The sequence below is a fragment of the Uloborus diversus genome, chromosome 3 (assembly GCF_026930045.1).
Source record: "Uloborus diversus isolate 005 chromosome 3, Udiv.v.3.1, whole genome shotgun sequence".
NCBI classification, from domain to species: Eukaryota; Metazoa; Arthropoda; class Arachnida; order Araneae; family Uloboridae; genus Uloborus; species Uloborus diversus.
In genome coordinates, this window is record NC_072733.1 from 184,838,220 (window position 1) to 184,864,804 (window position 26,585).

Genomic DNA, 26,585 nt, shown 5'->3' on the forward strand with positions numbered 1-26,585 from the left:
TAACTCGAAACTGAATTCGGATATAAAGTCCAATATTTTTTCACATCATTCCTATGTCATTCTAAATACACGCCATTGGGTTTTTTCAAAATATTGATGGATCTTCTTTTTGAAATGGGTCAGAAAACGAAGAGACAGAGAAATAACGCGCAACAAAAGTCATCGTACACTCAAATATTTTCGAATAAATTCATGATTAAACATCACGCCGTTTTTTAATATTTTTGCATTGTGTTGACCCTTATAAGTCATTTGGCTTTAATTTTTTGTTTTTTTATTCCTTAATATTGTGCTTATTACTGGAAAATGGCTGGTGTTCGTAAAAAAACCGCAAACACCATTCAAAATTTGAATTTTTTTCCCACAGTAGTGATAAATTGGTTTAAATGTCTCTAAATTAGTTAATTTATTTATTTGTATAGTAAAGTGCTTTATAAAATGCTTTAAAGAAAGGAATCGGACCGAAAACAAGGTAAAAAAAGGTCAACCGGCAAAGTTGACAAAACGTAATCGCAGATTTAGAGTTAAAAAATTTATGAAAAATACACATTTGAATACTGTAAAAGTTTCTGCAGAATTAAATGAAACATTTTACATTTAATTTTCAACTAAAATTGTTCACCAAGTTTTCTGATTAGCTGAATTAAATTAGACCTCTTCCCGCAGAAATTTTTTTGGTCGTGCGAAAAACAGAAAGCTTACGCTTTTCGTCGCAAAATCAATGATAAATAAGCTAAAAACGTTTTATAATCACGTCTTACTTACAGATAAAAATTCATTCAACATTTTTAGTTAAATTGTTGTATAACTGTAAGTAGAAAAAAAAGTTAGGAACTTAATCTTAAGAACTTAGTTGGATCAGTGAACTAGGACGGTAGAGGTGTTTTAGTGTGAGGGTGCATATCAGCATCAGGACTTGGTAGTTTGTAATTTTTTGATGAAATAATGAATCATGCTGTTCCTTTAAATATTTTAAAAACCAATTTTGAACTCTTAGCCAAAAATTTGGTTATTGGAAACAACTTTGTTTTTTTTATCAAGATAACGATAAGAAGCATAAAGTTTTCAACGTTTGCGTCTAGTGCCTCGAAAATTGTCCTAAAGTTTAGAAAATACCCCCTCAATCTTCAGATTTTAACTTAATGTAACGTATTTAGAGATATCTGGAAGCATGATTACGAAAATAGGGCTTTAAAACGAAAATAGAACTAGAAACAGTAAGACTCGAAGTGTGGTAGAACACTTGCTCAGAAATTACGCAAAAAAAGAAAGAAAGAAAAAGAACGAAATCTATTCCCAGGCGTTTAAAAGGTGTTATGAATACTGTATGATATTCTACTAATTAATAACTTAATCAAAAGTTAGATTATTCAATAATATATAGACATTTTATAAAGTGTACGAAGACTTTTGTGAGATATAATTTCCGGCACTTTTTGGTTTTGATTTTTAAAAAATTAAGTTTTAATATTTTTTAAAAAATTTTCACGCAGATTTGTTTAAAATTGATCATGGATCTTATAATTAAATACCTATTCCGAAATATTAATTCTAATTAATGGATTGGGGCCTATTTTGTTGAAAGTCATAGGTGTACGAAGACTTTTGGGAGCCACTGTACATTTTAGCTTGAAATTAGTTAAAAATTTTATCTGATGCAAAAAAAAAAAAAAAATCAGGGGTTTCCGTGAACATTTTATTCTAATTATTGCTAGTATTTTTTCGCCCTCATATTATAGAAAAACACCATTTTCGGGTCCTAAAATTAAAATTCGATCGGAACGGTTCTTTTTTTGGCGTTCCCTATTTCCTTCTCGGGTGCCCAAATACGTCCCTGCCAAATTTGGTCGTGATCCAACGTAAACTGTGGATTTATATAGGGAACATGCACACATATATATTCTTTGTTTTATTTACATAGATTGTTCATGACTCAAAGCTTTGGCTTCGTCCCAGTGCATTTAAACTTTAACATTATATCTAATGATTTTGCTATTTCTTGTCAGAAGCTGTACATAGTTCTTTAATGAAATCAAAAATTAAATTAAAAAATAGTCTGATATTATAACAATATCTGTTGGACACTATATTATGCAGGAAATTAAGGGTTTAATTTCTAACGAAAGAAGCTCGGGAGGCCTACAGAACTTATTTTAATGTGGAAATAGGCTAAATTCCCCCAATTTTGAGAAAATCCACATAAAATTAAAAGAAGTGAGGAAGCGAAGCTCCCGTTCTCGCTCCCATGCAAATTATACCCTGAGGAAACTTATCAAATGACTATAAACGAAATCGATAGTAGAAAACGTACCACTTCACTACAATGTCACTTCCACAATTTAAGTTCTGCAACTACTACTTTGAATCCGTGTATTATGCAGGAAACTAAAGGCTTGATTTCTAACGTAAGAAGCGCGGAAATCCTATAGTCTTCAGAACTTATTCTAATGGGTAAATCGTCCGAATTCCACTAATTTTGAGAAAATTCACGTAAAACTGAAAAAAAGTGAGGAAGTTAAGCTCCCGTGCACTGTTAAAACTACAGGTTGCATTCGGCACCTTTCAGGGGTGAAACGCTTGTTCACCAGCGGCACCCAATACGGAGCCGAAATTTCACCTCTAACTAGGGTGAAAAACAGGCACCTTTCAAAAAGTAGGCAGCCAGGGTGAAAAGAATGAACCTTCGGAGAGAGAAATGGCACCCTTACTGTAGATCCTCCCCCCCCCCTCCCCCGTATTGTGTGCGTTTTTGAATACAGTTGTGTATTTTTCTTTTTTTAATAGTTTTGTTTTGATTCATGATAGTCTATGTTTTGCACACTTTTCACATTGCATGAATTCAGTACTGGAAATGATTAAAACTTGTAATTACAGCATTTGACCATATTTCAGAGTTTTCAACATCGTTAAGAAGTGCTCATTGCTTTAATTCATCTGATCGTTCTCTACATCAGTGTTTCTCAACCTCTTTTGACCCACGGGTCGGTAAAAACAAATGAAAAACATTGCGAACCTGTGAAATTTTTATCCTTTTCTTAAAAATAAATAAAATAAATAATAATAATTATAATAACTCTCGGGGCGGTAAAAAACTTGTGAAAAAATTCTGCGTACTGATGAGTTTTTTTTTTTTTTTTTTACAAAGTAATATTAAAGATGAATAAAACAATAAATATCTACAGACTTTATTTGGTATCAAAGAGTTGTCACAAATATATTTAAAGTTAAAGACGAGTAATTATTTGAATAATCATAGTTAAGTTAATGATCATTTGTGAGAAATAACCGCATCGAAAGTAAAGTGTAGATGTACTTATGAATTATTTACATGAACAGCCAAAAATATTCTGGGATATTAAAGTTACGATAAAACAAAATCGTTTCTCAAACGTTCAACATTTCAATCAAAATAACAATAAAATAAAATGCGCATAAAATTTTTCGACAGTTAAAAATTTAAAGAAACTCCCAACACTATCGAATAACCGCTAACAGGAAATGATTCAAACACTTGAACGAAAAAGCAAAAGAAAAAGATAGACGGAGAGAGATTTCTTTTTTATTTTTTGCGCTCGCTACACGATACACAAGAATCATTTTTATTTCGGTTCTCACTTGTTGGTTATTGAAAATATCATTGCGGTTACTATTTCGGTGATTAAATGTTGCTTATCGAGTACTCAAGAAAATAATGATAGATACATTTAGTAGCGTTTTGTGTGAATGATGGAATTTTCACGATAGGTAATGGTAACCTGAAAATAAACAACTAACGGTACTACGGAATCGTAACGGACTAACTGTAACTGAAAAGCATTAAACGTACTTTTAACTATGTTTGAAAGCCCTAAAAGCTACAAAGTGATCAAAAGCTGTACTTACTCTGTCTGCTACTTTCGCACCTCTGCTTTACTTCCTGGCCAGTATGGCACCCTTGGTCACCATGCTTTCACCTTAGGGGGAATATATTCACTCGTCTGGAACCTCTGGTTATAACAGTGTGTGCGCCCATGAAAATTTAGCCCTGATGAAATTTATCTAATAAACTACAAATGAAATCGATAGTTGAAAACTTAACACTTTTCACCACAATTTCACTTTTACAGCTTAAGTTCTGTAACTACTATTTGGAATCCGTGCTAATAATTTTTCTGATAGCATAAAACGATCTCTCCAGTCAGTATGCCATACACATGGTTTTGACCTTCACAACTTTTCCATTTCAGGATTATTCAGAAAATTGCTTTGAGGAATCGAAATCCGATGTCACTACCCTTCTTCAGAGAAAACAAAATATTTCACCTTGAATCAGTCCAAGAACAAATAATTATTCGTTGTTCTTTTTCTTTACATTGTTTTTGTGGAGACAGTGATGGGTTTTATTTATTTTTCTTTCATTTGGCTTTCCATTAAATAACAAAAGCTAAGTTTTAGATTAACTCTAAAAAAACAATGAGAAACAAGTTCCTTTCAATTTCATCAAATATGCGGTTCGGAATAAACTTTTAATACAATATCTAGAAAATTAATGGGTTTTGTTTTTGTGTTTTATTCTTCTTTTCTAAGTTCTAAAACTGAGGGAAGTATATTACAGACGCATAGGTTCCAAATGCAAGAAGAGTACCCCTTCCCCCTATGGGCGTAGCCACGATTGCCGTGAGGTAGGGGCAAGCATAGACGCTGATGGGTTTTAATCCCCCCCTCCCCCTCCTTCAGCCCCAATGCAGTATCTATGATTTTTGCTTCGCGAAACAAAGACTTTAACTGCCGCCCTTACCCACCTTCCTTCCAATTCCTATTCAGGTTTTAATTTTTTACGAAAAAGGTAAATTGAAAAGTTACTACATGCAAATTAAAATTGAAAAATTCTTTATTTTCAATATCTTGCTTTCAGAAAAGGTAGATACCAAACGTTATACGCCCAAAAAAATTTAATCTCTTGGTAACATCAAAGGGAAGACGGGGTGGTGAATCGGGAATTTTTGCGGATCCAAGTTTTACAAACGTGGTTTTAGTCTGTCTTTACTGGTGATAGAGGTGGTTGGGGAAAAGTTTCAGGGTCCACCTCCAGATAAATTTATTTTAATTCCTACCGAAATTTGTTGGAGTTCCCTTCCTAATATTTATTCGAAGTTGAAGTCCATTTTAGGTTAGCTTAGTGGTGACATCAAATCTTGGGCGTTAAATCTTCTCCTCAGAACATTTTCGAAATTAAAGCTATAAAAACGCTTGATGATCGAGGACGTTAAGGGAATGGAAAAGATTCAAGGGCTCTCTCTGTAAAACTTTTGGAGTTGAAGTTCTAAAAACGCATTTTAGGAGAACTTTGGTGTCGTTAGAAGTCAAGTCAGAATTTAAGAACTTTTTCTGAGAAACTTTTTGACAGTGAGAAAAGTTTGACAGTTTTAGAAACACAACTTTAAGCTATATGTTGAAATGTTCAGGAAAGGGATGGGGAACTCTTCCTCGGAATTTACGAAATTTACGGCTGGAATGCATTTTATTTTGTCTTTCTTCGGGGATATTGGCGGAAGAGACACAAGGGCTCTCCCTAGAAACTTGTCGATATTGCGACTCTAAAATCACAATTTTGGGTTATCTTGTGAACGTAAGGGGAAAGGGTCGGACATTGGGAGTTTCCGTAATTTTCAGAAGCAACGTTGTACAAAAGAAACGGGGGAGGGGGATTCTCATGCCAGGTTGGCAATATAAGTCCTAAGAAAACCTTTTATATATTTTTTAGTCAGGTAAGAGGGGAAAAGATAGTCAAGCGGTTTTCTTCCAGAAATTTTTGAAACTGGAGTCCGAAAAATGCAATTTTAAATTATCTTTGGTGACATTAGGGAGAAGAGTGTTGATTAAAGGTTCTCCTCTAGGGAGGGGCAGTTGCCCCTCCCTGGCCCCCTTTGGCTACTATCCCACCGAAATTGCGGTATGAGAGTAATATTTTGATAGTTGACTCGAATTACTTAGATTTATTTTAAATTTTTTCAGAGTATTCATAAGTCAAATAAAATTTTAATATACCGTAAACGCGGGCTACTTTGACCCTAAGGTCCTTCTTTGGCTCAAACTGAGAAAAAGATAAAACTTTCTCTGTAAACCTTCAGGAAGCAATGTTTAAATATATTTGGACAGAATCTATTAGAGAGCAGTATCAAGTACTCAGTAATTTATACCACGTAGTTTGATAGCTCTCCACAAGAAGCAACATTACTGGTTTTGTGTTCCTTCTGCTAACATGTGTCTTTATAACCTCTCAGACTTTCCCATTTAGAAGCAGTTCTATACCAGCTATGAGTTGTTAAGTACCTATTTCTGAACACTATTCAATACTTTATGTAGTAGCATGTTGTACTTCTCGTTTCTGTTAATATTTTAAAATGTCACAATAGTAAAATATCTCCTAACCTAAAAATTACGACCTACTTCGGCCCAGCATAAAAACTTGAAAAAATCCGCCAGAGAGATCTGGAAGAGAAAAGAAAAGCCAAAACAGGTAAAACCATAAACAGGAAAAACACAAGAAAAAAACAGGAATTCTCAGCAACGGATTAAGAGAGCGATTGCAGATTAACAAACATATAATTAATGTTTTAAAATTAAAACTATTTAAAAATTATTCCAATTTTTTGATAGTTTTGATGTTTTCTCATTTTGTTTGATCATTTCTGAAATTTATGTGGGACATTAAGTAAAGTTTATAATAAAATAAATATTTCTGCTCCGAAAAATTTTAATTTATGCTACAGTGAAACCTGTGTAAGTTGACCACTTGCGGTGCACTACTTTAGTGGTCAACTTACAAGGGTGGTCAACTTCATAGGTTTTACTGTATTACATTATTTACTGCTTCATTGCTAATTAAATAATTCATAAATTTTGCCCAATGTGTACATAATTGGTTGAAATGTAAAACTGAAAGTAACTTTAACTAATTGTAACAATTTATATTTGGTCAAAAACTTTTTTTTTTCGTTTTTGCAGTTTTTATTCCACTCAGAAAAGCTAAAACAAAAATATAAATGATGTTACAGCAGAGAGGATTAAAAATAAAGAAAATGAGCTTAATCTGACACAGAACAAGTTTGAATGAGACAGATAGAAACATAATTTTTATGAATGTCAGGAATATTTAATGATTCATTAAGAAATACTATAATTATTCACATAGTTTTTTTTTTCACCCCAATCGAGAAGGGGTGAACAATTAGGGCGGTTTTTCCAGAAAATCTGTGAAACGGAATGTTTACGCCGAAAAATAACGATGACTAAATTTTTGTAAGTTTAAAAAAATCGAAAGAGGTGTAAATTTAAATTTTTAGTCACGAAATTGCTCTTTTCTACACGTTGAAGGGGAATTTTTACTTTCTTCTAAATTTAAACCTAGATTTTTGAACATGCGTCTCTTCACACAACTTCTATTTTCGAGGTATACCGTGCAACGTCGGGCAATTCAACTAGTTTTTCGCATATCGCGCCTCAGAGCAACAACAAGATATGACGGAATGATATGCCAAAAATCCAGGAAATAACACTAAGATATCTTATTGTTGCTCTGAGGCAACAATATGCTAACTCAGTCCCAAACTAGTCGCTACATTTAGGTTACAAACTTTGTCCCTTCGCTACACTTGATGCCTTCGTATTAAACATAAAAACTAATGATTTCATTTTTCTATTCAAACATTTTCCAGAGATTTCAGGGTGCTATGCTGTCTATCGACAACAGTTGCTTTCCAAGCATTATCTCCTTCCCTCATTAAATCCGAACCAAATTAGTTTCAAAATCCAGGGTTCGCACTCATAAGCCACGCCCCTCTTTGCAAGGACTCATCTATTACTTTCTGGTGTTCTGGTGCTTGCCAGAGTTCTTACAAAATGAGGCGTGGCGTAAGAGTGTGCGAACTCTGAGTTTTTGAAACCAATGCGGAGAAAAGCTATATGCTATAGATTTAAGGAAAGAAGGAGGCCTAGTTAGATAATATTTTTGACTGATTGTATAGCACCCTGACATACCTGAAAAATGTGTAAACAAAATCATTAAATCATCAACTTCAATATTTAGTCCAAACACATTCATATATTTTTTCAGTATGTTACCGCACTATAGCCAGGGCTAAGGCAGAAATACATAAAATACACCGCCAGCTCAGTCATTCCATCCATGATTGAATGACTGAGCTGGCGGGGTATTTTATGTATTCATGTATAACAGCTAGTTAGGGATAAAACCTAAACGTAGCGACTAATATCAGACGGAAAAAGTATAAAGGAATAACAATGAAGCATGTGTCAATACGAGTGAAACTCTTTTTTTTTTTTTTTTTTTTTTTTGAGTCAGAAAGTAATTTGCTTAAATTCTAAAATGAAGAAAAATTGCCTTCCTTTTCCGATAATTGGTTCGCTAAAGTTGTAACTTTTATTTTCACTTTCCTCTTTTACTGTAGCTGATACATTCTCTTTACTGATAAAAATGTAAACAGATAAAAGAGGAAAAGCAACCCATTAAACAATGTCCAGAAATAAATCAAATTTGAGCAAAGCAATGAGTTCATAACACATAAAAGCCTTTGAGAGGCATGAAGTTCATTTGAATAGCAGTTACCGATGTGGATTGGTGTAAAAATATGGCAGCGCCTGATTAAATAACACTCATGAAAAGATAATGTTTTATTTTGTTCTAGATTTATTCTTGTTTGTCGGTTCTACCCAACAGGTGCTCCTATCATTTTCGATTTTTTACTTATTTTTTTTTTCTTCTGATTTTTTGGACTTGAAAAAAAATGACTTTCTTTCTTTTTTTTTTTTAATTCTTAGGAGAATAGCAATTGAAAAGTAATTATTCGTAAATGAACTATGCATTCTTCTATGATTCGTCACACTAAGCTACTTTTTTTCAAACTAAATAATGAAAATAGCGGTATACGTACGGGCTTTTTTTTTTTTTTTGTCGAAATGTCTGAAAAAGTATACAGTTGTAAACGATCCTATTTTTGGCTCCATTAACGCAGCCAGAATTTACCTTCGAAGATGGGAGTGATAACAGTCCTTCCATGCATATAAAATACCATATGAAGGATTGGCAGTATATGTTAAAACCAATGAATATGGAGGGGATTTTCCAACTGCCCCTTGCTGGGCCCCTGGTTTGCTCAAACATTTTCTTTTGAATATTTTATTGGCTTATATGGAGAAAATATATATGGCCTTAGTCGATTTGTAAGCATGCAAACTTCAGCAGCAACAGATTATCTTAAGCTCCTTTTGCAGCAAGGAGGAAAAGAGTAAAAACGTTTGGCAAAATAGAAATTTGAAGATAATGATTGCAAATTATTGAAGGAACTATTTGTTTTGCTGCTGTGAGATGCAAGTGGTCGTTCCGATAGGTGCTGCTATTAGCCCAGGGATGCCCACCCGCCAAAGAGCAAGGGCGCATCCCCCTAGATATCGCAATGAGTAAATACCCCTCGAAAGACCCCTCCCCTTAAAAAGTTCAATGGCGCAGTCTGCGCCTATGACCTCCGACCCCCCCCCCCTTCTAGGTGGACACCCTTGTATTAGCACATTCATCAAAAAAAGTTACTTTATAAAAGCTTTTTTATAATTTAAACTTAGCACTAGTGTTACTCAAAACTTTACTTCTGATTCCTGTATCCAATCTGTTTTTAGATGTACGAATATTTCCTCGTTGCTTATAAACAAATGACCGCAAGTAACTGATAATTTGCAATTTGTTTGCATTTGCTAAATAATATGTAATTATTATTAATACAACGCGTTGTATGAACCAAACTTCAAAGACTTCTTAACACATGATACCATGGCTTCTGAAACTAATTGGGTTTTTGCAATTTTCTTCTGTTTCATAGATGAGTTTTCATGGTGATATACTATTATTCTTCCCATGTTTCTTACAGAAGTCTTGTCACGCTGAAATAAGTATTGAGTCTCATTTCTGAAGAGTCTCCTAAATTTTAAATTCAAAAATAATATCAGCGAGAATATCCAGAAGGAAGCTTGAATTTTGTAATTTATTGTTGCAATTATCATTTCTTTCAAAGTCAAACTTAAAAACAATTCTGTAACCACTACTGCGTATAACATAAACTAGGCTCTCTGTTTGTTATTTAATTTTAAAAAAAATAACACACAGTAAAGAGGCAAGCATTAATGTATTCAGGTTTTTTTTTTTTTTTTTTCCAAATATACTTTGTAACATGTTTTGCATACTCGTTCTGTTTAGCATCATCAAATTAAGTGTCGTTTTGATACAGAGGTTGACCAAATGATTATACCCAAACAAACTTTTCTGTATTTTAATTGTTGTTACATAGTTTTATTATTTGAACACATTTTAATGTTCATTTAAAATAGGTAAAAAAATAAATATGTAATATTTAGTATCTCTGCCTTTTGCTGCTATCACGGCTTGGATGCGGCGTGGCATGCATTCAATGCATGATATGGCTACTTGAGTACCCTAGTATTATATATAGAATCGTTAATTTTTTCCAAAAAACACACTCACAAGAAGAAGCTTGTAACTTGAAATTTTAACTGACACGGACACTGCCTTCTATCACATTTAAAATATTCATACATATATATATATATATATATATATATATATATATATATATATATATATATATATATAAGAAACAGTAAAGTGTTGCCAGAATAAACTTTAAACTTTTAAATAAACTATCAAGTGTATTCATATAATGAAACAATGTAACAACAATAAAAATAGAGAAAAGGTAAATAGTGCATAAAATATGCCAGTTTCAGTACTTTCGTTTCTATTTCTCCAGTATTAAGACTTTCAGCGTGAAAATAATAAAACAAAAGCGTATATTATCAATGATGAGGATGTCACGGTGTTATCGAAGTGCTCAAGCCCTTCTATTAACAGTTGACTTATCTGTAAAAGAGATACTGCATTGTAAATACAGTCCTCTAATTTTAGAAGATATGGTGTGCAATCCTAAATAGCAGGAGCACGTAAATAATGTTGAGTTACGAGACAAAGATCCTAGCAACATGAATGATGAACTTGTCTAGTTCTGCATAGGAAGAATTTAACCTTGAATAGAAAATTTCTGAGACGTTACTTGTTTTATGCATTTACGTAATCTGAAGGAAGGAAGAAAGTCGGAGAATATACTTAAAAAATTTATGTAAGAGATTATTCCAACTTTCTAAGAGAGTAATTTTGATCAAATTCAGTAAAGCTTTCGAGTGGCACAAAATTTGAGCTGTGCTAAATCAAATAGAAACTAAATGCTTTCATTATTAAAGAATATTTTTCAAATGGCGTTTTTTTTTTTTTTTTTTTTTTCCTTCAAACATTTCATGTAGTCTTAAGTTTCTCAAAGATAAGAAAAATATTTACCATTAAATATATTCTTGTGAGGTTAAAAGAAAATAGAAACTGTTTCACAAAATCATATGATTACACTGCTCGGCAAAAAAATGAGAAAGAAACTTCAATATGCTTCTGACACTATTCTGCTGATTCTTCTGCAAAAGGACCTCCTGAAATCAAATATGACCATCGTTTCTCCTCTGCATCCCTCCTTTCTGCTTTTTGGAGTTTTTAGTATTCTTCAGGGGGACAATTTCTATTTGCGAAAAACAGATGGTAATATTTATTAACAGACATGGAAAATAGTTTTTCTTCTTGATTCAGCTTTTACGAATTTAGTTCGCCACGCATGATATAAACGCGTGTTTTGACGAGTTGTATTGTTTTCTTTCGCTTCAAAGAAAACAACAAACAATTTTTGATTGCTCAAAAATTTAATTACAATGAAAAACACACCATTAGTTTATGAGTACATATTTTTTTTTTTTTGAGCAATCACGATTGCTTATTGTTCTCACTTGACTGTTTTGATGTCCTTTGATTTTATTTTCCCACCGCCATCCTCCGCAGCATCACCGTCGGCCGGGTCCTCACGATGCTGCTCCTCTAGCGAAAGCCGTCTCCAGGTTGCATCCATGTCCTACACACACGCGCATACATACACAACTACACACACACGCACGCACACACACACAAACACCTACACACATACACAAACACATACACACAACTACCCACACATTCATGCCTGCACACAGACACAAACACATATGCCTACACACACATACACATCCCCCCACACACACATTCATATACACAACTACCCACACACTTATGCCAGCACACAGACACAAGCACAAATGCCTACACACACATACACATACCCCTACACACAAACACACATACCCCCACACACAAACACACACGCCTACATACACACACTCGTGATTGCAAAAAACATAATTTGAATTCAAGATGTCAAAATTCAAATTATTATTATTATTATTATTATTATTATTTTTTTTTTTTTTTGACCAAAATGAGCACGAGTAATTGCTCTGCTGTTTGTTACTGACGAATAAGAGAGGAAGTCTGTAAATGTGGAAACGGATAATCTAGGTTCCACTACCCGATAGTCTTTTTATCCCCTTACAATAAAAAATCAAAGAAGTCATTCCACGAAAAAGCCGCCATTTTGCCTCGTACTTGATAGCTCCATACATCGTTAAATTAAAAAATAAAGATTTTAAAAGGTAATGACAAGATAGTTTTCTTAGGAGATTACGCTACGTTTGGGATTTCTCTGGCAGCAAAATTTTGTTCATTCAAATTACTATTTTTAATGAAATATATGAGCTGTTTAAGTGCCGGACAAAATGTCCGGTTTTAACCCAAAGTAGTCATGGTTAAATGTGAACTTTTAATTTTGTTGCATCTTTAAAGCAAGCCATCATGTGGAAATCGATTAATTTCTGATTTTTTTATCTGATTTTCACATTATCGGTAAAATCTTATCGTATTGATGGATGTCGAATCTGTGAAATGTGGTCTCTTTAACAGATGATTTATTGATTAGTGACACGACATTCATTCATAAACAGAAACCTGATTTCCATGAACTGATCAACCCATTTTTTGCACAGGAGTCAATTACATCAAATGCATTTACTACTATTAAAAAAAATTTCTTATTTTGCACAGACAGGGTGCGGTTAGAAAAGAATTGGTTTGAAATTTAGTTTTCGGGGGGGGGGGGCTAAATGACAAATTGAATGAAGTTTTTTTGATACCTGATGCTTAAAGGGCTATAAAAAGCAGGTTGATAATTTTTGTATCAGATTTTTATTTATTTATTTTTGTTTACTTTTTAAAATATTAATCATGATCATTTCATCAAGTTCCTAAAGAATTAATTCCATAGTGGTAATATACTTTCAATTAATGAAATGTATTCAAATTTAAATCTTAACTCATGAAGGAAATTAGTTTACGTGTCCTCTCTCAATGAACTTTATCACATAAATGTTCGTATTTTCTTTTAATAATCTATCCTAACATCAGAATTGAATTTTAATTTTAGAAAAAATATTCACAGTCTCTATGTTTCAAGAACACGCCATCCGTTAATTATTTTGCTATTTAAAGGGTTAAAATGGGATCAAGATAAGTTCACTTGAAAATAAAAACAAAATTAAAGAAACTAATAAACTCAAGAACTAGATGACTAAATCTAATTATTTTAGTGATATTTTACACACTACATGAATGAAATTAATCTATTTTAATAAACTTTTTAATGTCAAAATTTCCAAACATGAAAACACCATTAGATCAACAGAGAGAATCTGTTTTGCAAATAACTGCAGTCATCCAAGATAGTGAAAAATTGTCTCTTCTTCTTCATGACTAAACATTTACGATTCGCTAAATGTCAACAATAAAGAATAATCGGCACCACAATAAAGAATAACATAATAATCAAATTTTGATGAAGCACTAAAATGGTAATAAATGTTCAAGAAGATGCCAAAATAAAAACAAAAAGCGTTTACTGACACGTTTATTATTTAAAATAATATTTTTTCCTCGTAAGAAGTTTCTTTATATATATTTTTAAATTTTTATTTATTTATTTACTTTTTAGCGTACATTCTTAAAAACCAATTACCGTTACAGTGTATAGCTGTTTTCCCTTGACTATTTCTACGTACTCAAAACCCTTTCCCTTCGAGGTTTTAATAAATTATTGAAAACATAAAGAAATCGCTCGATAGACGTGTGGGAGAGCTGCCTAAAGTACAGTAAAATATCACGCAGTTTTTTTTTTTTTTTTAATCAGAAATGGCACTACAGTATTTTTTTTTCCAAACATTTATTTTTTCTTTTTTCTTTTTTGGTGTGGAGAAAAGTAAAAACTATAAAAAAAATCACTGTAAAGCCATTTCTGGTCAGAAACTGTGTGATTTTTTTATGGTGCTTTAGGTAGCTACATCATCTTGATGGAACGGCCGTTTCTACTATAGCCATAATTCAAATGCTACTTTGTGATACATTGACCTTCAACATACCAATAAAATCACTTACAGTTATGATCACTATTCAGGATACTTTAACTTTAAGCGACGACTGGAATATGTCATTCATTTCAAGTGCCATTGGCTTACTCTCCAACCTAAGCAGCACATTTCGTTTCATAAACGTTGTAAAATGGTTGTTAACGTTGTAGCAACCATTTTAAAACGTTTATGAAACATTTAAGCGTTAATTGTGCTACCTGGGAAGATGTCAAGCATTTCATGTGCCATTACAGACTTTTTGGTGTCTCCGAGACGTCAGTGTATGTCAAGGATTTATAGAACGTTAGAAGCACTATTTTTAAATAACTATCTTGTTTTATTCCTAGATTGGAGGCAGTGGTATTAACTCACAGTGAAGTTGACAATATTTTGGAAGACGAATCTCAAAGAACTGGAACCTACATTTTATATGAAGACGTGGAAAAACAGAAAACATATTTAGCTTTCAAGTAAGTTTAGTGTTCGATGTTTTAGTCAACTGCACATCTAATCATTATTTCAATGATGACAGTTGATTAGGTTTCAAATATTGATTCGTTTGCAGCAATTTATCACTGTGGCGCTTGGTGGAAGCTGGCAGTGTATCAGATGAATGTCAATTGTTGTGTTTTGTTATTATTTTTCTAAATTGTTATGAGGGAGGATGGGAAAATGTCCTATGCGTATTCTTTCTTAAAACAGTCGTTGGTTATTGGTATTGTAGTTCAACATGCAAAACTATAAGTGAATTTGTCAAAAAAAAAAAAAAAAAAAAAAAAATACGGATTCTGATAAATTAAAACTTTTGTCATTAACATCTTTGGGAGGGACTTTCGGATGCTTTCTCTTTGAACTATATTTGCCAGACACTAAACATTCAACGTTTATTACAAAAAATTTTTAATCAGTTATTTTTTTTCGTCAGCATTTACATAGTATTTTTATTTATATTTAAAAAAACTTATTAATCTTATCAGTCGATTGAACGTTTTTGACTTCAAACATGAGTATGAAAATATTACACCTCGATACGCTTAACAAATCACAACATTCTGCAGTCCTTATTATTGCTGGTAAAAGCAATTGATTATTTTGCGTTGAAACCATCTGTAATTTAGTGCCAGGTATAACCAATTCTTTCCCCCCTGGTAACGCTGGCGCACGCTCTCAAATGCTACGGAGCACTCCCCTCAAAAGAAAAAAAAAATCTGTCAAAACAACTCCCTCTGAAAAGTTCAATGCCTCAATTTTCCCCATTCTTCCCCCCCCCCTTCCCTCTTCGCGGGCGCCCCTCGCAATGCTAATTTGATTTTTCAAATTCTTTCTCAGTCATTATCACTCAACGCCTTAATTTATCTTGTTTGCTGTTTTATAGTTAATGCTATAATTTATTTTTATCATTATTAAATTAAAAAGCAAATATCCTAAATATCGCAAAAGTTTCAGTTATCCCTGGATGCATTTTTTTTTTCTTTGCAATTATTAAAACAACTTATTTGACATTCCTGAAAAGAATAGAAACGTCTAGAAAAAGATTAAGCGTTCATTTAAAACTTATAGCTGAATGTAAATAGTAAAGAAAATCTTAACTTCTGAAATCGCCTTTGCTATAGTGATATAATATAGTAAATATTTCCCTCTAAAGAAATGTGAAGAATGCAATAAAAACAAGTTGAACGTTCTCATATATCAAACCGCAGCATATCCTTTGAAAATGATTCGTGATCTTTTATCATGAAAATTAGTTTCAACTTCTGCTTCTTCCAATTGTAAAGTTCATCAAAGACATTTAATAGCTTTACATAAGTGATAAAACATGCGACAAGAATTTAGTAGCCATCTAAAGGAAAATAAAAAGAATAGAATTCCACATACTTAGCATATGAAAGTGTTTGATCAGGAATACAAATTGGACCAACCCGTTTATCCATTAACTTTGAATGTTATTAGATCAAAATGGAAGATTCCACTTATCTTTTATGTCGCTTCTGAATACGAATAATGGTAGGGGACAGTGGTAGAAGGAAGGCCTATTCTTTTTTTAAATTTTTTGCTTTTTTTAAGTTTTCTGCTTTTTTTATTAGTTTTTTGCTTTTCTTGTTGGAGAAGGAATTCTCTATCGGAATGTAGACCATAAATAATCCTCAAGATGTTAAAAAGTATTTTCCTCGGGGTTGCGGACACTGATTTTGGGGCAAATAAATCTGAAGTAGGAAACTTTAAAATTCCTAGAATAGGAGTCGATCATTTTCCGATTCCGCTACTCTGCTGCAGAGTGAGAGTCTGAGTCAGACTGATTTTGGGGTAAAGGAGTGAGAAATGAATGCTTTTAAATTCCGAGAGTCGAAGTCAGAGTCATTTTCCTTCCGACTCCGCAGCCTTGTTCTATTCGAATCGACATGCTTGCATTTGCAATTTTAAAAGACATCATTTGGTTGCTTAATTTTTCTTATCTTGCTTTTTTTTTTGGTATCATGTTATTATGGTGTACTGAACGTTGTTTGATATCATTTGCCTTTTCTCACGAATAAAAAAAAAAAAAGAAAAAAGAGTGGAATGTTTGATGGTCTGGAGAAGGGGGAGACGAAGGTTTAAAATCTGCATAAAGAAATGCGTGGTTGTTAAAATCTAATGAACCATGTAAGATCGCTGTCAGTAAAAATAAAGAAATCATCATGCTTCATTAAATTATCTCCCCATAAAGAAATTTTAAATTTTCTTTAAATTTATAGAAACTTGATAAAAGAAAGAAAACGTAAAGATGGTGCGAAAATTCGATTCTTCAAAAAAAAAAAAAAATCATGCATAAAAAAGGAATTTGTAGTTATTAAAGAAAATCGCGAAGCACCCAAACACTATTTTCACAAAAAATGTCTGAATTTGAAAAAAAAAAAAAAAAAAACTCTCACAAAAAATATTTTGGCATACAACATTTTTTAGATGCATTTAAGGCGCCATGACAACAAATATTTTTTCAGTAAACACGTGCATAGTTCGAATCAAATGGGAGCTTTCATTTATCATTAGTAGTCTTCGTAAATTACGCTGGATAACAGCATATTCTAAAGCTACCACTAACTTGCCAGACAAAATAGACTGCTATTTCTCCAATCGTCTGCACTTGTTATCTCTGAAAATTTCATTTTTGTCACTTACACCGTTTTGTTTCTCGATGCTTCATAGATAATATTATCTTCATTAAACATCCATACGTTTCAATATATTAATGTGCCCTTCACGACATTGTGAAAGTTGCTGCTTCAGCTATAATGGAAGTTGCGGAGTTGGAGGGAAAATGATCAATTCCGGCTCTTGGAATTTCAAAACCTTCGACTCCGACTCCTTTACCATAAAATCAGTCCGACTCCGAAAGTAACTCTGCGGCCCTGGCAGAGTTACGGAATCAGAAAATGATCGACTCCTACGCTTGGAATTTTACAACTTTCGACATCTGACTCCGACTCCTTTATCCCAAAATCAGTCTGACTCCGACTCTTACTTCGAAGCCCTGACAGAGTTGAGAACTTGGAGAGAAATAAACTTCTTTCGGCTCTTGGAATTTTAAAGCTTTCGACTCTCGACTCCGACTCCTTTACCCCAAAATCTGCCCGACTCCGCAGCCCTTGCTTCCGCTTAACTGACAATAAAGAAAGGGCCCACCTTGGCTCTTGACAGCCCTTAATGTGAGTATGTCGTCGCCTCAGAGCAACGGTAAGATATCTAATCCCAGAAATAACTCTAAGATATCTTACTATTGCTCTGAAGCGACGATATATTAATCCTCTCGGTTAACAAAGCCCAAATATACTCGGGCTGGTCTATGGAGCTTAAGATTGAGTGAAAGTGTTAATGCCACCCAAAGAGAATTAAATATCTATACATATGCCCCACCATTATTTCCTCAAGTTATCCTCACAAATATACTGTCACTTACAATTCAGGCAGTGAGAAGCAAAGGGGTGCAAGTAGACATTATCAAGTTTTGAGTAAAACGCGTTTAAAGATAGCATCCTAGGTAAGCTTTCATTGAAAAGTTTTTCTAAATCATGCTGCATAGCAGCACCTACCAGGGCTACTAGTACTATCTCTTACCCCAAGACAGAGGAGAGGTTCCTTTACTATTTGTACTGGTTATCTACATTTTTTTAATTTTACTACTTACATCCTTTTGCTTCTCACTGCCTCATATTGTATAAGATTTGTCAGAAATGAAAAAAAAAAGTGATAAACGATGAGACTGTCGCATTTATGCCTGCAGCGAAAACAAATGCACATATTTATCAGGGGTGCCCATCCCCTTAAGGGCAAGGGCATCCCCGCCACGCCCCCCACCCCAGATATAGCTAAGACCCCCTCAAAAACAAGAACCCTTCCCTCCTTAAAAAACAGAAAAATGTCCATCAAAAGACCCCCCCCCCCCCTAAAAATTTCGATGGCGAAGTCTGCGCCATGACCCCCCCCCCCCCAGGTAGGTATCCCTGCATTTGTACCTCCTACTAATTAAAATATTGCTATTGTAATCGCCTTCACTATCCTTCACCTAGGAAAAGTTTTCTCCTGCGGGTGGCCACAATAACAAGAAAAACGTCTATCTGGACTTTTCCCCAACCTGCTACTATTGGCGAGTCATGCAAAAAAGTGCCAAAATGTCATAAAATATCAGAACTGTCGGAATCTCAGGAATCTCGACAGTTGACACCGAAAGCAATGAAGGTTTGCCTCCAGCACTGTTTGGTGGTGTAGGGGAACAAAATAAAGCTGACCTAACAAGTCATCGCCGTCTGCTCTCAAAAGTCACGAAGGTCGCAAACCCGCGTTGAATTTTGATGAATTTATACTATCTACTGAAGCCGTGCATGTTGGAATAATAATCTGTGTGTTGGATGACTGCCAACGAAGTTTCCTGTCGCATTTTCATTCTATTTTTGAGTATTGCACGTTACATGATTAATTGGCACGAAGATTTACTTTTATATTGTTTTGAAAACATAGTGGCTTTTCTTATCTTGTGTAAGAGATTGGAACAGATTTAGCTGCCATGCCCTAGTTTCCAAAAAATAGAATAATTTCATTTTAATGTGTCATAATTTAAAAAAAAAAAATCAATGTATCCATCGTTTCTTGGATATGTTTCTACAACACCTAGTTTTCAATTAAAACTTCATACTATTCGTTTAGAACTGATTCAAGAAGGAAAAATTATTTAGCGTAATCCTTAATCTTGATTCGGTTGGAAAGCAATACTTTAAGGCACTAAAATTGCCCCGTATATATTGCACTTTTGATATAATAGAAATCTCAGTTTACTGACGCAGTAAAATTATCACTTTGGAAGAGGCTTCTAGTAAATGGAATCCGAAATAAGACTAATTATTGTTCAGATCAATAACATTTATAAAAATCCAATTTTATTTGACAGGGCAACAGAGTCTGAGACATTTTAAAAGTATGTGAAATAAAGGTTGTGATCTAAAACTTTACCTGCTTTACATAATTTTTTCCCAGATATTTATTTATTCATCTATTGTTTCATTTTCTTTTCATTTATTCATTCATTCTTTTATTTACTCATTCATTTGATCAAAAATATATTTCATAATCGAATAGAAAATATTTCATTTGAAAAATATTTTGTTTTTCACTTGCCCCATGAAAAAAGAAGGGAAAAATTTCCACCCTTTTTTGTAGTTGCAATTTTACTGCCAAAATCAAAAATAACGTTTCAGTGCAAGTTTTTTTTTTTTTTAATTTATTGTTCTTTCTTTATGTACCGTAAATTTCGGAACAAATTTCCAATTTGTCCAGTTTGAAAAAAAGTAAGTTATCTTAACTATTTCACTGTGCCTCACATTTCCCTACGTGATATTTCTGTACTTTAAAGTCGGTGAATTGGTTTTAAAGGATTGATGGTAAAAAACCATTTTGAAAGAACCTCTTGGGAACTTTTAGTATAAAGAATGTTCCGAGGGAGAGAGCCCTTTTTCACTTTCTAGTACCCCTCCAAAAGCTATTTCTGTATCCGCTAAATATCAACTAGACTTGGTTAAATCTATTATAGGACTATGCACTACTTCTTCAAACGCTTGATTAGCAAGCTCCCACTGTCACTATAGTTTTGAGACATTTTGAACAACTTGCAAAAGCTCAAGAGGCGTTATCTATTAATTTTTACACATACAATTTCGTATTCTCTAATATTATAGCTAATTGAAGTAATTATTAGATGATGTGAAAGATAATGATTATCAGATGATATCTTTCTTATAAATCATAAAACTACTCAAAATTTGCTACATAAATTTTCGGTACAGTTCCTGAAAACAATATACATTTAGGATAGGAACATATTCCACAAACTCTACAAACAGGCTCCATGAACTAGGACCTCATACATTTTGGTGATCATCCCCTATGGGCGTAACAAATATTGCTATGAGATTTGTAAAAAGTTTTCTTACACCTCATGAGTGGTCTTCCTAAGTAATAAAATCAACACTAATAGAGTCATACCGTATGATTATAATAGTCACCACGCTGTAGAAATTACCAAAAAAAAAAAAAGCTTAAATCAAGATCATGCTTTTAAAAGCATTAATATCATTGTTAATTTATCTGATTTAAACATGACGTTTTATGAAAATAATATACATATTCGCAGTACCTATTTGGTATCTAAAAACCTAGAAAATCAATTTTCTTGGACTTAGAATTACAAGACAGTTAATTAAATTTTAAACGAAACGATTTATAAAACGCAACATACACGTGCACATGGTACGTGCTGGCAAAAAAATAGGATTAAATAAAATGGTCGTTACATGATAATGATAAGAATCATATTATTTAGTGTACATACTTTAATATACAGCGGCAAATATTATAAATACAACTAATATAATTTGTCATTGGTATCTCTTACGCATATATAACATTTGAATAAAATCTGATCGATCATGCGCATAACATTTGAATAAAATCTTTTCTTTATTGCAGGACTTCCGACAAAAAAGTTGCACATTATCCAATCGTGAAGATGAATGACTTGTATTACTTCAATGACTTTCCTTTCCCTTACTTAGAATCCATTGTGCTCTATTACAAGAAGTACAAATTCAAGGATACCCGACTCACTAACCAGGTGAGAGTGTCCCCTTGTTTACTCTTTCCATCACTATTTTTTTATCACACCATGCATCAGTAATTCTCTTTTCTCTAACTCTTTTTCCACGTGCTTCTTTGGTCGTGCATGACGCTTTAACACGCCGCTCCAATGACCAAAGTATCTGTTTCTAACTAAACGATTTACTGGAGTAGTAGTGGGTTCAGGGTCGACCGCACAAGTTTGCCGAGTTGTGGAATCTCAGAGGGATTTTTTTGCATTTTATAGTAACGGTGATTCATTAGTTCCTCTTGCCCATGCAAGTGATGATTGGAAATTGCTATAAACTCCATAGATATTCTATTTAGATTCTGAAGATTGTCTTCACACGGTTATTCAAAGCCTAGAGTTTCCCTAATGCCCATGTCCCCAACATTAACACTCGGCTTAAATTTAAAAAAGAAAGAAAGAAAATTACTCTAAAACGCGAATCAAAGAAAATTCTGAGAGAGATACCTCGTTGCTCTGGAGTGTTATTAGCCAGTACACAAGAATCACTCGCGAAAGGCAAACCACCAGTTATTCTTAGAAGCGTGCATGATCGTTAATAATTAACTTCGTATTACCATTAGTACATAGGTTCTGTGTTAAGGCCGTAATGACACATTCACGGCTAACAACTGCACGTTTTTAATTCAAATCCGTAGTTGATAACACTCCCCTTAGCGACGATGCATGCTTATACGATAGAGGAGAGCTAAAGAATTCTAACGTCATCCAGAAATACATTTTGTCCGTCATTCAACAATTGATGAACCAAATCTAGTGGCTTACCATATCCCAACATGCTCGTTAGGCGACTCGTCTAGTGATTTTCTAGCCAAGGTCAAACAAAGTATATGTAAGTTGTATGATGCCTGGCATTATCTTCCTGTAAACTGGCCTTAAGAGGATATCAGTCCACACTATGACACCGTGTTTGACTCTGTGAAAGATGCTAACACGCCGACAGACAAATCTTTTACATGAACACGATTAAAAAAAAAAAAAAAAACGCCATGAAACGGTGGAACGTACTGTTCTCGGCGAAAATTGAGAGCAAAGGAAAATTGAATTAATCGGTCCTCTGCAGGAGAAAAGATGTTCTTAGTTCATTAAATTTGATTATATGCTTCGATATCTGGGAATGGCTTTTACAAACATAATAATTCTAAAAAGAACAAAATTTCTTGGGAAAGAATTAATCGTTTTGAAGTTATTTTAACGGAATCATTTTATTTATAATATATTTAAAACATGAAGCACAAGCTTTTTTCCCCGAGCAGCTTACAGATACAGATAGGATACATCTGTTTTCACGAAGAAAGTGGATGTTAACATTTTCACCTAATTGGTGGTAGAACAGTATCTCGGGTGGTATGGAAGAGACCGAAGCAAGTTGAATATAGACGAAAATGATGTCGTAGAAACATTTCGGAAATGTCGGACGATCATCTGATCTTTCTTTCCTTTTGTGCACCTTGTCTTTCCAGGGCTTTCATTTTGCATTTAGTTACTTGCAATAACTAATACTGAAAGCACCTGCAATGTCCTCGAGATGCATGTGACGGACTAGAGTCCGGTATGATTACTTCTCTTCACGCATCTGATGATGTGACCACGTGCGGACTCGTCAAGTTGGCTATAAGCTGTTTGACAACGTCATAACGGCATTATTATCTTTGTACAAACGTAACTATCACGGCAAGAATGAGAAAAGTTATTTTCGGCTACTATTTCGGGGGGATCCTGATAAATGGTGTTTCCAGTCCAGAAAGCCTCTAATATCCTATAATCCATGCGCAACCATTGCTAGTTCAACACCATGCGACCAAAATCAAAATTAATTGGATTTGAAAATGTAACCATTTGCATGCTTTTCTGTAAAGGAACTTTTATGCGAAATTTTGAAATGATCGTGTTATTTTTAGGGGAGCTTGATATTTCTTCCTTCCTTTTTTTTATTTTTCCAAAGCCGTATTTAAGATTTTTTTTTATCACTTCGAGGAAAAATACTTACATTTTTTCTTTTATTTTTAAAAGTTCACTCGACTATCCCGTCGTACTTAGTAAATATCAACTAACATTCAAGATTGCCATAATTTATTTGTGTGTTTAGTTTTGAGTCTTCAGGTGTTGACTTAAATCTTTCTATACATTTACAATAATTGTTTTCAGTGATACTAATGTGTTTCCATTTTGAAGAATAATAGACTATTCAGATCATCTTCACTATGAATGTTTTTAGTAAAATAAACACACATTGCACTTCATTTATTGAAAATGCCATTAAGTTACGAACAACTCTCCTAAAAAAAAACAGAATAAAGACAACAATTGATGAACGACTTTTCCAAAAACATGGAAAAAATAAATTTTAAAAAAGGGGGGGAGGAGGCTCCAAAGCAAGATAAAAGAAGCTGCGTTTTTAATCATGTCGTGACTAATTGCTAATTCAAACTCTCTGGATTGGAGAGTCTTGGAAGTTCGTGCTTAAGGTTATTACTCTTGATTTAAAAACTTCGAATTCGTTTAATTTTATGCAATGAAGAAAAATAGAGTTTTCAGCTTTCGAATAGAATAGAAATTTAAACTGGAAGAAAATTTTCGTCCTATCAAAGAACGTACATTCCTTACTTGAAATTGAAACGAAAAAGAAACAAAATCGAATTTTGAAATACCGTTTCAAAGTGCGAAACTCCATGTTTCGGATAAATTTTGTGCAACATTTCGCGACTGTAATTGAGATATATTTATGTGTACATCACGATGTGACGCAGACTTGTGTTTTGCAGTTTTAGATACATAAATGCTTATTTTGCTGTCAATGCGACACTACGTATAGCTTTGAAAAAGGAATTTCTATCATTCATTCTAGTTTTTGAAGAAGAATTGACATCGGGAACGTCATTTAGGGGTGTCAGGAGGAAGCAATTGCTCCTCCTGGTTTCAAGAAATTAATGCATTTGCACTTAAGTAGGCGTGTTTTTTTTTTTTCGCTATTTTTGCATTGAGTATAGCGGGTTTCTGGTTGAGCTATGACTTTGACAATGTTTACCTGTTTCGAGGGAGTTCAGTGAGAAAAGAAACGTTATTTAGAACAGATTTGAGTTGTAATATTTTTCTACAACGAAAGTAATCCAACTCCCTGTACTAATGTAAATTCCCTATTACCTGGAACAGAGATAAATCTTATCAAATTCGTACCTCAACTAATCAGAGTCATACTAGATGCACCCTGTGCCGCCCCCCCCCTTCCCTTAGACCATTGAGAGATAGACGAGGCATTCTATTGAGCAGCTATAAAATAGTTTGAAATACATTACCGTTTAGAACTGTTAGCATCATTTTCACAAATTTAATATTTTATTCATTTCCAGTAGGAAATGGAAATAGTAAATGAATTAGTAAAAAAAACTATCTTGCACTATAAAAGAAAGAGAAAAAGAATAAAGAAATTTCCATTCATTGTAAAGAGCTCTACTTTGCTGCTATTTACTTTGTTTCGAAAACGTGTGTGAAATACTAACTCTATTTCTCAATGAGCGCAACTTTAAGAGCCATTTTTAAATCGGCATAACTCAACAACTTACTGTAGAAATTGAGAGAGAAAAAAAAACACTTATCCCTGAATCAGTAAACTATGCGCTTGCGGGTGACAGAAAAAAAAATATGCCAAAACAGTTCAGGCAGAAGGTAAAAAATTAAAATTGACGACTATTCAAATCCCTACAAGAATTAGTGCAGCTCTGGCGAAAAGTCTTCCGTGGAAGGACGCAGTCACGTGGTCTTTCTTTGCGAAGATTCCTCCGTCAACAACCACGCCCACTTGTCGTACCTATGTCTCAATAATCTAAGCTCCTTCCCTGAAATATTCGAAATGACGGGTCTGGTCTCACATCTTAGTTGTTTTCGTAGCACGTACAATTAAGGAAAGCATTATGATGAGAAGTGTTTGTTTAGAAGTTCAATTCATAAGAACAATTTGTTTTATTTTGCAGGCCTTCATAGAACCTTATTTAAGGAAGCATCAAGCAAAACGCAATTCATCGCGGTCTCTCATGACATCATCTACCAGCAACTTGAAGGATGACACTGCTGAAAACGAGAAAATGTGGACTTACGGCCATTATAAATCACTTTCTACAAGATTGTGAGATATGTTTTAAATGCATCGTAACATCATTAGTACATAAATCACGCAAACTTTCCTACAACAAATGTGATATCATTTTATAATGAACGAACAATGCCATCAAGGACTATAAGTGAACTAATCATGAAGTCTCTCCTCTCAGATGGCAAGAGCTGAAAGACATGTGCGAAAAAGAATCTGTTATGGCAAAAATAATGATTTTTTTAATATATTTTGCTCGACAGATGAATTAATGTTTCCTTCTCTCGGTTATAAAAAAGACAAAAAATGATTGCGTTTCGTGAACTTTACCTATTTACATTTCCAAATAAATTGTGTAAAACTTGAGAAGGAAAAAGACCTTCGATAAAGAGTACTTCTTAATGTATATATTGTTTTACGACTTGCATTTTCTCAGATGCATATTTTAAATCAGGCAAGGTCAGATTTTATTATATTCAATATGAACGAGGTCCGTTATGGAAATGGACAAACTGTTGTGTAACAAAATGGTTTGCTTTTGTACGTATATATTTATAATAAAATTTTTCCAATTCATGGAATTATTGGATCATATTTACTCTTTTGTTTTTATTTGACTAAAAATGTCAAAAGCATATATAAATAGAAATTTAATTTCTTAACCTTTAAAGGCAATGAAGCTTATTTAGTAGGACATTAATCAGAGTATCTTTGCTTATTTACTCTATAAAAAAAAATCGACACACCTAGAAGAGGATGTCAAAATAAAACGAAATTTTACACACAAAAAGAGAACACAACATTGTTGTAAGAAAGTTATTACAAAATTATCATTTATTGTTGAAAAAATTCCAAATAAAGGAGGTTTTAGTACCATGTTGAGTCACCTCTAGCGTTGATGTA

General features: G+C 33.5%; 1 protein-coding gene across 1 annotated transcript in view; it reads left to right on the plus strand.

Annotated features, from left to right (window-relative positions):
* LOC129218438 (uncharacterized) overlaps nucleotides 1–26,256 on the plus strand; it is a 61,908-nt gene extending 35,652 nt beyond the window's left edge. The window contains exons 2-4 of the mRNA XM_054852704.1: nucleotides 14,775–14,897; nucleotides 21,421–21,565; nucleotides 25,567–26,256. Coding sequence (XP_054708679.1) covers nucleotides 14,775–14,897; nucleotides 21,421–21,565; nucleotides 25,567–25,722 — 424 coding nt within the window. The 3' untranslated portion in view covers nucleotides 25,723–26,256. The remainder of the gene's footprint in view (nucleotides 1–14,774; nucleotides 14,898–21,420; nucleotides 21,566–25,566) is intronic.
* The last annotated feature ends 329 nt before the right edge of the window (nucleotides 26,257–26,585 follow it).